This window comes from Apium graveolens, chromosome 3, assembly GCF_009905375.1.
Source record: "Apium graveolens cultivar Ventura chromosome 3, ASM990537v1, whole genome shotgun sequence".
Lineage (NCBI taxonomy): Eukaryota > Viridiplantae > Streptophyta > Magnoliopsida > Apiales > Apiaceae > Apium > Apium graveolens.
The window spans coordinates 3,141,112-3,155,374 of record NC_133649.1 but is presented as its reverse complement, the minus strand read 5'-3'; the positions used below and the strand labels follow the sequence as shown (position 1 = coordinate 3,155,374).

Sequence of the window (14,263 nt, the reverse complement as noted above, 5' to 3'; positions counted from 1 at the left end):
CCTCTGCCCGAACTTGACTCGTTTAATTTCACGAGTCGGGTCGAGCAGGCTCGTTTAACTAAACGAGCTGGTTTTAATGAGTCGGGCGAGCCGGCTCGTTTAATTTTACACTTAATCGAGTCTAAACCTCTACCCGAGTAATTAAACGAGCCGGAACCTCTGCCCAAACTCGGCTCGTTAGTTAAACGAGCCGAGTCGAGGCCACTTTAACGAGTTCGAGCCGGGCGAGCTCGCGAGCTGAATTACAGCCCTACCGAGCATTGAGGCATTCTGAGGCACTGAGAAAACTTACCAGTAATATTACTCGACTGATAAAATGAACATCAGTAAGAATTTAGAAAAACAAGTCATCCTTATAGAATCAAATTAAGTACAAAGTAAGAACATGAATCTTCCAAAGAGAATTTTAAATAATAGTTTGGCCTCAACAGCTTATACACTCCCCATTTCGACTTTACTCTCACCCTCTATTTCCTTCACTTCAACATCCTTGTACCGGTACCAAGATGAACACAGCAGATAAAACCCGAAATTTAGAGTACTCAGACCTGCAAACAAGTAATAGTAGTAATTCAGTTTATCCCTGTTCAAGTTATTGCTTTTAAACCATCCACCACTCAAATCATCCACAATGTTCACTATCACGGTGCTTAAATAGTATCCAATAGACGATGACAGCCACGTGAAGGCGATGCCTAATGACTTCATTCCAGCTGAACTCTCAGAGTAGAAGAAGTCTAGTAGGCCAACCATTGTAAACATGTCAGCCATTCCAAAGACTCCGTATTGGAAGCCTAACCACATCACATTCATTGGCAGGGGGTTTGGGGAGTCCACCATGTTATGATGGACAGCAACACGCTTGCGTCTTGTCTCTACATACCCGCCTATTAGCATGGAAATAGTTGCTAAAACGAGGCCAACTCCAATACGTTGCAGTTGTCGGATTCCTGTAGGAATTCCTGTCAGCTTTCTTAGTGCTGGAACACAAAAACGGTCATATATTGGTACTGCAAACACCATGAGACCGAGTGGTATGACAGGAATGGAAGAGCTCGGGACGTGAATCCCGATGACATTCCTGTCTAGGGTATTAGCTTGTTGGACTGTAAAAGTTTGGAGCTGAGCCAAACAAGTGTTGAGGAATATGGTGCTCCCTATAATTGGGAGCATTCGCACAACTATTTTCGTTTCCTCAACTTGTGTCATTGTACAAATTGACCAGGGTCCGCTATTAGACGAATCAGCTGTCCTAATTATTGCAGCACGATCCAAGAATCTGTAGTTGGATTGCCATAGCTAATCAGTAACAACAATATATAGTTTACGTCAGCAAGCTGATCGATAATAATGAAAAATTAAGGATAAACTAGTACTTGAACTGATTTGTATTCTTGAGAATCTCAGTTTCATTTCCGTCTTTATTATCAGTAATTTCGTAGTATCCCTCTGCAGTTTCTGGACGTTCAAGATGTCGATTTTTAAATGCAGCCACGAAAACCTGCATTGAGAACAGATTAGTCTAAGCAAGTTACATAAAAACACAAATATGATCAAGCTCTTCTATATTTATACCTGTGCTATTCGAGTGAGCGGGCTTCCTTTCGGGGGACTGTGCCTAAAGAAGGCAACTCCGGTGCAGAGGAACAAAACCGCAGCCAGCATGGTTAAGGTGGACACCAGAAACCCCCAGTCCCAGCCTCGATATGTATTTACCCAGACCAAGAATGTGGTACCAACTACAGCCCCGCAAACAAACGAGAAAAAATACCAGTTGAAGTACGTAGGAATGTACATCGCCTCCTCGGGATCTTTCTCGTCGTATTGATCAGCTCCCAGTGAAGGGACTGCAGCTTTAATCCCACCTACCCCCAATGCAACTAAATAAAGGCCTGTGTAGAGCATAAACACTTGCCCATCATCTGATTTCTCGCATTTATTCATTAGGAGAAGGGTGATATCCTTGCAGGGAGCAGGTTTTAAGTGATCGGTAAATGCCTGTATGGTTAGAATTACATAGCCCTGCAGTTTATTCAGTTCAAACATGAATCAAGTTAGCTTTCATTTTCATTTCAATCCTTAGTTAGTTAAACAATATTACACGTCTAAAAAATGTCAGAGGTACCAAATTGGTCAAAAACAATATACAAAATGTCAGTGTCAGGTGGTGATTGACTATATGTCAATAGAGGCACGTGTATTCACACAAATACCACCATTATAAACATTCCATAACGCTACATTACCAGTGACATTTCATTTTGTAACAGTTTTTGGTATCAAATTTGGTACCTCTAGCATTACTCTTGCACGTATATAGTAAGTAAACGAGATATCTTTAGTTAAATAAGTTGCGGGTACATACCACGACTTGTATTGATCCAAACAGGACACAGGTTGTGAATCTTAACAAGAAAGTATCACAAATAAAACCTCCCAACAATGAAAAGATGTATGCAGACCCCATGTAATTGGTAAGCATCGTTGCTGATCTTGTCAAGCTGAAGTTCATGGTTCCGTAAAAGTAAACAAACAAGCTCACTGCGTTCCCAACAAATATTATGCTCTCAAGCGTCGTCGTCACTGCAGATACCAGACATTAAATTCAATCAGCTCCATAAAAAATCATAGACATTTTTCGTTGTTAAATAACCGGTTACTCTAAAATCTCAAGTCGGTAGAAGAATACCAAACACAAAGAGAGTAGCTCTCAGTCCTCCGCGTTCCATTCCCTGTTTATGTTTCGGTTCGATCTCTCCAGAGTTGGTCTGATCATAATGCAGCAAACATTTGTCTTAGAATTAGAAAAAACATATATAAACACATGAAATAATCTATTTATCTATATATATATATATGCATAATGCATGCAAATTAGTAGGCTATTGATGAAGAAATGCATTACCATCTTTGAAGAGGGTTTCAATGGATAGAGCAATGAGAAACTATAAGTAGCGGTTTTTTGTTGGTATGGAATACTATTGCAGTAGTTTGTTTATATAGGAAAAGTTGTCCACTTTTTTTGTAATGGAATCAAAATATATATTATTTATATGTAGTCTATTATTGGAACCTATCAATGTCACTGAATGAGTTGAAAAAATAAAACCTAAAAAAATTATATAAATCAAGAGAAATGCTACGTACCCCAAATTGAGTACAATTTTCTTTTACAAAATGACACCTGTTAGCTGATTGACTATGTTTCAATGCAGAGCGGACCATAAGGTTCGAGGGGCCCTAGTCGAAATCAATTTATGAGACCCTAATATATATATATCATGAAAATTCATATACATTTATCTGAAGAAATTAGAAATTTTTGGGGCCCTCGAGTGTGGGGGTCAGGAGTCCCACCCCTGTTTCAATGAACCAACATGCATTAACATCGATATTACTAATAAAAATATTTCGTAAAACACATATCCGTCATTTTATAACAATTTTTAGTACCTGATTCGATATATATATATATATATATATATATATATATATATATATATATATATATATAGGCAAATTATCCCCAACCAACTTAGTTGGAATACACCATCCGCAATGTTTCATTGCAGGCTTTCGCAATATTTTATTACGGCATGTGAGTACTACCGCAATGAAATATTGCGGCAGCTGTATCCCATCTAACGATGGCCGGGGAACAACTCCCGTATATATGAATATAAATATGCATGCATGTAAGTAGTAGGCTATTACTTGGTAAAGAAATGCATTACCATGTTAAAGAGCTTTTCTGTGGCTAGCAATGAGAAAACAAGGTGGTAGCTTCTTCTTAGGTGTGAAGTCCTGTTAAAGCAGTTTGTTTATACGGAAAATTTGTCAATCTTTTGTTGTAATGGAATTTAAATGTTTTTCATTTCTCCGTGTATTAGTGGAACCTCTCGATGTTGCTCAATTGTAGACTAAATTGGTACCCATTTTTTGACTTTAAATTTATTTTGTATCATCAAATTTAGTCCATCCATACAATTAAAATCATCTAAGAACACATCTCATAATTGGACATCCATAGTTTCCAATCATTTATAGGTAAAGCTGGATTTGTGCATTAGACTTATTTTTTTCTATGGGTTCCAAAAAATGTCTTATTTTTTTTCTAATTCTGATGTAAAATGAGCATGATCAGTAACATTTCTAATATTAACAATAATATAGGATTCGTGTTCATACATGTGTGTTTACAAAATAAAATTTAATAATTCACATTATTTAATAAAAAAAATTAGGACACTTGCACTACTTCTTTAGTATTTGGGATACCAACTTTAATTGTTCCAATACAATTAATGTTGGGCTTTCTCAACAGACCTAACTCCACAAGTATGATATTTTAGTCACCTCTCAAAATGCCTCATACTAATTGGAGTTATCTGGCTACTAATATTCTAGCAAACTGCCCCTCCCACAAATGATGTGGGACAACTCTTAACAATCACCCCCTTCACACATCGGATCCGACACCTGTCAATTCTGCCTCCTTCAGTGTGACCGGGCTCCCCCTCGATCCATACTGAAAGTCCATCTGGCTATCTGCTCCCCCTAGACCCATATTAGAAGGCCCTTATGCCTTTTACTTGAGCTCATTCTGGGGTAAGTCCATCTGCCTCTTCCTAAGTCACTTTTGGAGCTCATCTGAGATTGTTATGGACCGTTTATAATCTGAAACTCTGATATCACTTGTTGGGCTTGCTGAGCAGGCCTAACTCCACATTAGCATGGTATTGTCCGCTTTGGGTCGAGCCCACACGGATTTGATTTTGGGCACATCCTAAAAGGCCTCATTCTAGTGGAGTTTTCTGGCTGCTTATATTCTAGCAAACTGCCCCTCCCACAAATGATGCGGGACAACTCCTAACTGTTAATGCTAGATGGTCCCTTAATCTACAATTCAGGGATAGATCAAATTTAGTACTTAAACAATATCAAATATCATATTTAAATATTTCAAAATATTTGGATGCTTTTCTGGAACACTTGTCACTTCAGGGACATGTTCAATTTATTTCCATTTTCGTGGTACAACATATTTTGCACCAATAGGTCTACCATGATTCAGGTATGATTTTGAATTACCAGCCAATTCTTCAGGAATTACTTTATGAATTGAGATTTCAATCTTTTACGGTGCATTAACAGCAAATATATGTGATTTATGACATATCTAGAATTATTAAAAGCATCTGGCATTTGATTATCAATATTTTGCATATGAATGATTCTTATAACCTCATATTCAAATTGTTTAGTATGTGAACCCATAGCACTTAATCCAGATGCATTCCATGATAGTTCAGAATTTAACTTATGCAAAACATTATCTCCCTCTAATGGAAGGAATACAAACTCATCAAAATGACAATCAGCATATCGAGCAGTAAAGACATCATTAGTTAATGGTTCAAGATATTTTATAATAGATGGTGAATTAAAATCAATATATATACATACTCTTCTTTGTAATCCCATTTTAGATCTTTGTGGAGGTGCAATTGGAACATATATGGCACTACCAAAAATCTTAAAATGAGAAATATTAGGGGTTTGGCTAAGAACTAATTCATGAGGAGATTGTTTGTAGTAAGCAGGTGGTCTTATCTTAATCATATTTGTAGTATGAAGTACTGCGTGACCCCAAATAGAAGTGAGTAATTTAGCTCTTAGAAGTAAGGGTCGTGCAATAAGCTGAAGTATTTTAATTAACGATTTTGCTAAACCATTTTGTCTATGCACGTGAGTTACGGGGTGTTCGACAGTGATTACTACTGACATACAATAATCATTGAAAGTAGCAGATGTAAATTCCGTGGCATTATTAAGTCGAATTGATTTGATTGAATTATTAGGAAATTGGACTCATAATTTGATTATTTGAGCAAGAAGTTTGACAATGGTTGTATTTCTGGTCGAGAGTAGACAAACATAAGACCATCTAGTTGAAGCATCGATTAGGATCATGAAATATCTAAATAGTCCAGATGATGGATGAATAGGACCACATATATCACCTTGAATTCTTTCTAAGAAATCTGGAGACTCGTTTTGAAGTTTAATTGGAGATGTTCGAACAATTAGTTTTTCCAAAGAATATGCTGAATAAGGAAGTTCATCACGTGGTATGACCTTTTGATTCTTAAGGGGATGTCTTGTAGAATTTTCTATAATTCGACGCATCATGGATACTCCTGGATGACCAAGTCTTTCATGCCAAAGGGTGAGCGATTTTGGATCTATAATTTTGGGAGTAGTGATATTGTGAGACTCGATTACTCTAATTTCGGTAGCATATAATCCAGATGAGATTAATTGTAATTTTTTTAAGATCTTCTTATATCCTGAGGTGATTGAGGTGATAAGGAGATATTTCTTTTCATTTTCTCTAGTGGTTTCTACATGTAAACCATTAAGACGAATATCTTTAAAACTCAGAAGATTCCTAGTGAATTTGCTAGAATATAGAGTATCATGTATGTGAATTTGTGTCTCATTTGATAGTATAAAATTGGCTTTCCCGAAATCCTCAATGATATTTGATGTTCCCGAAATCGTCCAAACATGTGAGTTGGTTTTAGTCAACTTTGAGAAATGTTTCTGATTTTGTAAAATTGTGTGAGTGGCTGTGCAATCAACAATGCATATATCTCCCATATTTATGTTATGTATATAAATGAACAACAATTAAATTATGCAAACAATGTACATAATACAAGAAAATAAAATAAGTACATGAAAATAAAATATTAAAACAAGCACGTCTAAAATATAACATCAAAGAAATACAAATGAAATCTAGTTATCTAAATTATAATAAAGGTTAGCACCAGTGTCTAGTTCATTTGAGATCTTGTTATTTGGTTATTCACTTAGATTATGACTAGCGAAGTTCGTTTCTACCCTTTTTCCGTTATTCTTTTTATTTGCTTCGTAGAGGTCAACTAAATATTTCGGTGTGCGACAAATACGTCTACGGTGCCCATGTGCCCCACATCTGAGACAGATATCCCTAGTATTTTATTTTTGTGGTGCCTTTCTTTTATTTGGCACTCCATGCTGCCACTTCTGGTGGTCGGAATTGGTGTAACCTTCACGTTGCCACTTCAGGTGGCTAGAATTATAATGATTTCGAAATCGGCCTCGAAAGTTTTCATGCTCACGGTTTCATCCGTAACTTCGTCCTCCTTTATACTTTTTCCCATGTTCATTCTTCTAGAATGACGTGTTATGTACTTCAGGTAACTGGGTAGAGTCTAAGGGACATATCTGATGATTTTTCAGTAATAACTCATTATTCATTTCAGCGATAAGAAGAAAAGATATCATCTCGCTATACTTCCGAAAATTGCGCTCTCTATACTGTTGTGCCAGAATCATGGTGTTGGGGTGAAATGTTGAAAGGGTCTTATTTATCATGCTAGCATCAGTAATATTTTCACCACACAAAATCAGTTTTGAACTTATTTTGAACAAGGCATAATTATATTCAGTGACGGATTTAATATTTTGCAACATTATATTTATCCGATCATAACGGGCATGTGCCAAATGGATAAATTTTTGGTGATCAAACCTCTCTTTGAGATTGGTCCAAAGGGTGAGTGGATTTTCACAGTTAGATATTAAGATTTCAAATTTCATGGATGTGGTATCTAAGAAAAATGATAATTTTGTCATTTTGTTCAACAGTTGGGGTCTTTGTTGATTCTATGGTGTCTTTTAACCTGTTAGCACTAAGATGTAATTCCACGTCGAGCAACCAGGATAAATAATTATCCCGAGACACATCCAAAACAATAAATTCTAATTTTGCAAGATTTGCCATTCTGAATGTAAAATAAATATTAAAACATGATATAATACTGCACATATATATTTAAACAATTATTTTCAAATAATAACATATATGATACGATTAATACAAAAGTTACGATGTCATAACCAGTCAGAAAACTTTTGGGTAATACTTAACGGTATAGCCATCTTTATACCATTTAAATAGTAATATAAATAGATAACGATAATAGTTAAAATCAAATGATTAAATTTAAAATGTACCTCTTTCGTTAAGTAAAACTCTATTCACGAACTTATTCGAGTAATACCTCCTTCGTGAATAGAGTTTACTTGGATAATACCTTCTTCGTAAATAAAGCTTGCTCGGGCAGAGACTCGTGTTGATAACATGTTGTAAATAATATATTGTAGATCTTGAATTACTTGATTATGAATAACTTAAATTGCACATATAGAGATAATAAAAATTGAAGAGAGAATTGTATTTTAATATATTTCAGTGTATCTGATTTCAATAACTAAAAATCCTATTTATAGACGTTGGTTGACAAGTTTTACCTATTTAAGTCTTCTTTGATAAGTATCGTAAGTTTTCTTTAATAAGTTTTACAATTTTCCTTACTAAGTTTCCTCTCTAAAAAACTGCACAAGTCTTTCTCGATAAATTTTAAGAGACTTTCTCGATAAATTTTATGAGTTTCCTTAATTAAGTTTTGACAATTATTATTATATTATATTATATTATAACAAATATGATGTTATTGAAATGTCTCTTGTATAAGAAGATATATGTGTAGCCGAATTTTAAATTTATGTTGAATTTAAAGGAATAAACGAATTTAAGAAATGAATGTGTTAAAAATGTCGAAGATTATTGTCTCTTCATCTTATATTATGTGTCATGTTTTGACTAGTCAATAATTAACTTATTTGAATTTTGACCGCAAATTATACTTAATATATAATTAAATAAATGTCAAAACTTATATAATTGGAAAATATATTTTATTCTCTTTAAAATGTATTTTTTAATTTATAAAAATAATACATAAATTTATTTTAATTATAGTCAAAATATTGTCAAATTAACTATATAATAGTCAAAAGTGGATACATGATAGATGGAGATAGTACTTACCGATAATTAACTGATTTCAACACAGTGAAAGTTAGATTACACTCTACTTGCTTGATTGAAAAATGAAGATTACTCAGGATTAACGGCTAAATACAAATCGATTGTATTTAGCTAAATTCGACCGTAGCATATCAAGAACATCATACTTTAAAATAATATTTCGAATAATAATCTGTCCTATACACTCCCCATTTCAACTTTACTCTCACCCTCTATCTTCTTCACTTCCACATCTTTGTACCTATACCAAGATGAACACAGCAGATAAAACCCGAAATTTAAAGCACTCAAACCTGCAAACAAGTAATAGTAGTAATTCAGTTTATCCCTGTTCAAGTTATTGCTTTTAAACCATCCACCACTCACATCATCCACCACATTCACTATCACCGTGCTTAAATAGTATCCGATGGCTGATGAAAACCACGTAAACGCGGTGCCTAATGACTTCATTCCAGCTGAACTCTCCGAGTAGAAGAAGTCTAAGAGCCCAACCAGTGTAAACATATCTGCCATGCCAAAAATACCGTATTGAATACCTAACCATAACACGTTCATTGGCAGTGGATTCGGAGAGTCCACCATGTTGTGGTGGACTGCAACACGCTTGCGTCTTGTCTCGACGTATCCGGCCACTGCCATCGATATAGTTGCTAAAACGAGTCCAATTCCAATGCGTTGGAGCTGTCGGATCCCTGTGGGAATTCCTGTCAGCTTTCTAAGTGCTGGAACACAAATGCGGTCATATAATGGTACTGCAATGAACATGAAGATTAGTGGAATGACGGGAATGGAAGAGCTGGGGACGTGAATTCCGATTACGTATCTGTCTAGAGTATTGGCTTGTTGGACTGTAAAAGTTTGGAGTTGAGCTAAACACGTGTTTAGGAAAATGGTGCTCCCTATAATTGGGAGCATCCGTACAACTATTTTCGCCTCCTCGACTTGTGTCACCGTGCATATTGACCATGGTCTGTTAGTATCAGACGCCTCGGTGGTCCTAATAATTGCAGCGCGATCCAAGAACCTGTGGAGTTGGATTATTATATAGTACACACTACATAATTTTTGGCAGCAAGTACAGTAGAACCTCGATAAATGAATAATCTCGTCAAATAAATACTTTTTTTCAGTCCCAACATAATAGAGATAGTGTGTTTTTGACCTCGATAAATGAATAATCTCGATTAATAAATACAATATGTCGGTTTCAAGAGTATTCATTTATCGAGGTTTAACTGTAAGCTGGTAGATAATGATGGAAAGGATAAACTAGTACTTGAACTGATTTGTTTTCTTGAGAATCTCGGTTCCACTTCCGTCTTTATTATCAGTAATCTCATGGTAGCCCTGTAAAGTTTCTGGACGTGAAACATTTCGATTTTTAAATGCAGCCACGAATACCTGTATTGAAAATAGAATAGTACTGTAAGCCAGTTACTTAAAAACATCAATGTGATTAAGCACTTGTCTATTTCTACCTGTGCAATTCGAGTGAGGGGGCTTCCTTTCGGGGAACTATGCCTAAAAAATGTAAATCCGGTGCAGAGGAACAAAACTGCAGCTACCATGCATAACGTGGACACGAGAAAACCCCAATCCCAGCCTCGATATGTATTTACCCAGACCAAGAATGTGCAACCAATCATAGCCCCGATCACAAAGGAGAAAAAATACCAATTGAAGTATGTAGGAATATGTACGGCTTCCTCAGGAACTTTCTCATCATATTGATCAGCTCCTAGTGAGGGGACTGCCGCTTTAATTCCACCTACTCCCAGTGCAACCAAATACAGGCCTGTGTAAAGCATTAAGACTTGCCCGTCATCTGCTTTCTCGCATTTATTCATTAGAAGAAGAGTGATGTCCTTGCAGCGAGCAGGTCTTAAGTGGTCGATAAATGCCTGTGTTGCTAGAATTGCGTAGCCCTGCAATTGAGTCAATAAAAACAAGAACTTCAAAATTTAGAAAAATAAACATGAACCTCGCTTTTAACATGATTAGCAGAATGGCGCTACAGCCTAGCTGCAGATCGCAATATCATCTAATTGGTGGCTATAATATATACTTTCCCACAATTGATGGCTCGGGTAACAAAGAGTTGGTGCAGTGGTTTAGCTCTTGTCTCCTATGACGGAGGTCAAGAGTTACGTGCCTTGGGTGTGCGTGAGTTTACTTAACGAAAAAAGAAGTCAGAAGGCTCGTACCAAGACTTGTATCAGTCCGAAGAGAACACAACTCCAGAATCTGGACAAGAAGGTATCACAAACAAAACCTCCAACTAATGATAGCAAATATGCAGATCCCATGTAATTGGTAAGAATTGTCGCTGACTTTGTCAAGCTGAAGTTCATAGATCCATAGAAGTAAATGAATAAACTCGCTGCATTCCCTATAAATGCTGTGCTCTCAAACACCGTGGTCACTGCAGATATCATTCACAAATATCAAACACAATAATTATTGTAAAATTGTATTTGCATGTATAAATACATGTTAGCCCACTTATTTAGCAGAATTGTAATATTCTTAGAAATACTAGGAATGTTAGTTTCCGGTGGCCCCAAATGTATTTCCCTTGTAAACATGCAATAGACTAAACATTTGAATATCACCGCAAGAAAACAGGTTAAACCGTTCATATCCGGCCGTCTAAATAAGCGGGGTTAAAACCGATCACCTCTGGTGCGGTCGGTTATGACTGTATATACTGTATAAAAATCAAGAAATATTACCAAATACAAAGAGAGTAGCTCTCATTCCTCCGCGTTCCATTTTCTGCTTATGTTTTGTTTCGATTTCTCCTGAGTTGCTCTGATCATAATGCAACAAGCATTGTAATTACAAGAATTCAAAACCCCATATATAAACACCTAATAAATCATAAATCATAAATCATAATGTATATCCATTTTGGTAATGACCTCCTCCCGTAAGTGGTACAAAAACTCAACCACTGCCAAAATCCGTGGTATATAACCTTTTTTTTGACAGATTTCAGTGGAATTAAACTAAATATAAACAAATAAACAATAATGAATTGTATAAACAAATAAATCAATAATGCACATCCAATTTTAGCAAGGATATGTTTAAACAAATATGAAGTAAACATGCATGCAAGTAGGGTTAAGAGTGAAAAGAACAGTACCATGTTGTTGAAAGAGCTTTGCTTTGAGTAGGCTCTAAAGCAATGAGAAACTAGTAGTAGTTTTAACTTGTGTATAAATGAATTACTGTTAATGCAGCCTGCTTATATAGAAAAATTGTCCATTTTTGCTGTCCTGGAATCAATATGTTTTTTATTCCTTGGTGTATCATTGGAGCCTCTCAATGTCACTCAATTATAGAGCAAAATAGTACCCATTTTTTGACTTCAAATTTATTTCACATTATGAAACTTTGGCTATCCATACAAAAGTTTATCTAATTATATGGAAAAGAGGCGCAACTCACATAATATGAAACACATTTTATTGATTTATGTGTAATAAGTTATTTGTATTGGCCAATGGGACTCTCGAATGAATATGACAATTAGAGGTAGGCTTAGTTATTGGCTTACTGTTGAATAAAAGATATTGAAATAAAGAACATGAAATTAAATTTACAAATATTTTTATCAAAGTTCTCAAAACTTGTGTAACAAAATGTTTAGCTACATAACTACAAAATGAATTGCTTAAAAAATGATGTTAAAATAGAGAACATGAAATTAAGTTTACAAATATTTTAATCAAAGTTCTCAAAATTTGTATAACAAAATGATTAGCTACATAACTACAAAATAAATTACTTGGGGATGTTTCGAACCTGGATTTAAAAAAAAAAAAAATCATTCACGAAGTCTAGGTGTATTCAACTGTGATTCTAAAAAATGTATCAGAATTTTATGATATTCAACTAGGATTTTAAATTATGCTAAAAAATCTGATGGTATTCAATCGGAATTTTAAATTATGCTTAAAAATCTGTATTCAAATGATATTATTTAAAATCCATTAAAATCTGGTGGTTCTGATGGTATTCACTTGAGACGGATTTTTTTGGACTCTTGTATTTTTTGGACTCTTGTGTTTAAATTCTAAAAACTTTTCATCAACTCCACAACATTTTATATAGAATCTGCGTAAAATTAAAATCAGATATAATTCATTAAAAATTCATGAATTATATATAATTCATTAAAATTCCAGTTCAATAAGTAAACTCTTGATGCCAAAATTTTGAGAATACACATGCTACACCATTTGTCACGTTCATTTTTTGAACATCCACACTACATATGAGAAATAGTACTTTTTTATAATATAAAATTAATTACATTCACTTATATCTTATACTATTTTTCACTATATCAATTTTATATATTAAATATTAATAAATTACGTTACTTCGGACTTTCCTTTTTCTTAATTTACGTATAATAGTGGCTAACATGTTCTAAGTTAATAGGAGTATCTTTGACCTTGGTTCATCAACAAGACAAGACATAGATAGTTGATTCTCTTATATCCGGTACTCTCTCCGTCCCATTATATATTTCATATTTCTAACACTATTCATGTAAAACGATTAACTATACGTTTCCTATTTTGACTTCTGACACTATTTATGGTAAGTGATTATGTTGAATTCGTATTTATGAATACTTTAATACAATGAACTTTTTATATTTAATATTAATACGAAATTAAAGATATTAACAATTAAAAGTGTACATTGACAAACGTGTCAAACACAAATAAATGTTCTACTCCCTCCGTCCCGATATATATTTCATATATTGACTTCAGACACTATTCATGCTAAGCAATTGACTGTTAATTTACGTCTAATCTATGAGATCAAATATAGTCATGAGTGATCTCGTTGGATTCATATTTACGAGTATTTTAATATAATGAAATACAAAATTAAAGATATTAACAATTAAAAGTGTATATTGGTAAACGTGTTCAACACAAATAATAAATGTTTTTAGAGACGGAGAGAGTAATAAATTTGTGTTTGCTAGCTCACCATCGTACTTGTGTAAGTGATAGCCCACTTTCTAGAAGCAATTGTAAGGACTTCATACGATCGTTTGAAACTTTTTTTAACAATAATAAACCGATTTGCAAAGCATCACTTCATTGATCGTTTGAAACTTTCTTTTGTTTACAGCCACTTATTTTTAAATGGACCCTGAACGTATCATAGCCACATATGTGTTTTCTACATACACCAAATTTACAGCTGCTATTCGTTATTTGGGCTTTGTACAGTAGTCTTGAAAACTTTACAAATACAAACACTTTGTAAAATATGGTCTTCTAA

General features: G+C 34.6%; 2 protein-coding genes across 2 annotated transcripts; both read right to left on the bottom strand.

The window, feature by feature from the left end:
• Positions 1–333: 333 nt before the first annotated feature.
• On the bottom strand, positions 334–3,015 carry LOC141711445 (protein NRT1/ PTR FAMILY 4.5-like). Its single transcript, XM_074513889.1, has 6 exons — positions 2,906–3,015; positions 2,690–2,768; positions 2,366–2,583; positions 1,576–2,022; positions 1,377–1,501; positions 334–1,279 (listed from the first exon to the last, which is right to left on the bottom strand). The coding sequence occupies exons 1-6, from the start codon at positions 2,906–2,908 to the stop codon at positions 433–435; spliced, it is 1,719 nt and encodes a 572-aa protein (XP_074369990.1). The 5' UTR covers positions 2,909–3,015; the 3' UTR covers positions 334–432.
• A 5,980-nt stretch (positions 3,016–8,995) lies between these two features.
• LOC141711444 (protein NRT1/ PTR FAMILY 4.5-like) lies at positions 8,996–12,253 on the bottom strand. Its single transcript, XM_074513888.1, has 6 exons — positions 12,096–12,253; positions 11,680–11,758; positions 11,152–11,369; positions 10,426–10,872; positions 10,224–10,348; positions 8,996–9,971 (listed from the first exon to the last, which is right to left on the bottom strand). The coding sequence occupies exons 1-6, from the start codon at positions 12,096–12,098 to the stop codon at positions 9,122–9,124; spliced, it is 1,722 nt and encodes a 573-aa protein (XP_074369989.1). The 5' UTR covers positions 12,099–12,253; the 3' UTR covers positions 8,996–9,121.
• Positions 12,254–14,263: the final 2,010 nt, after the last annotated feature.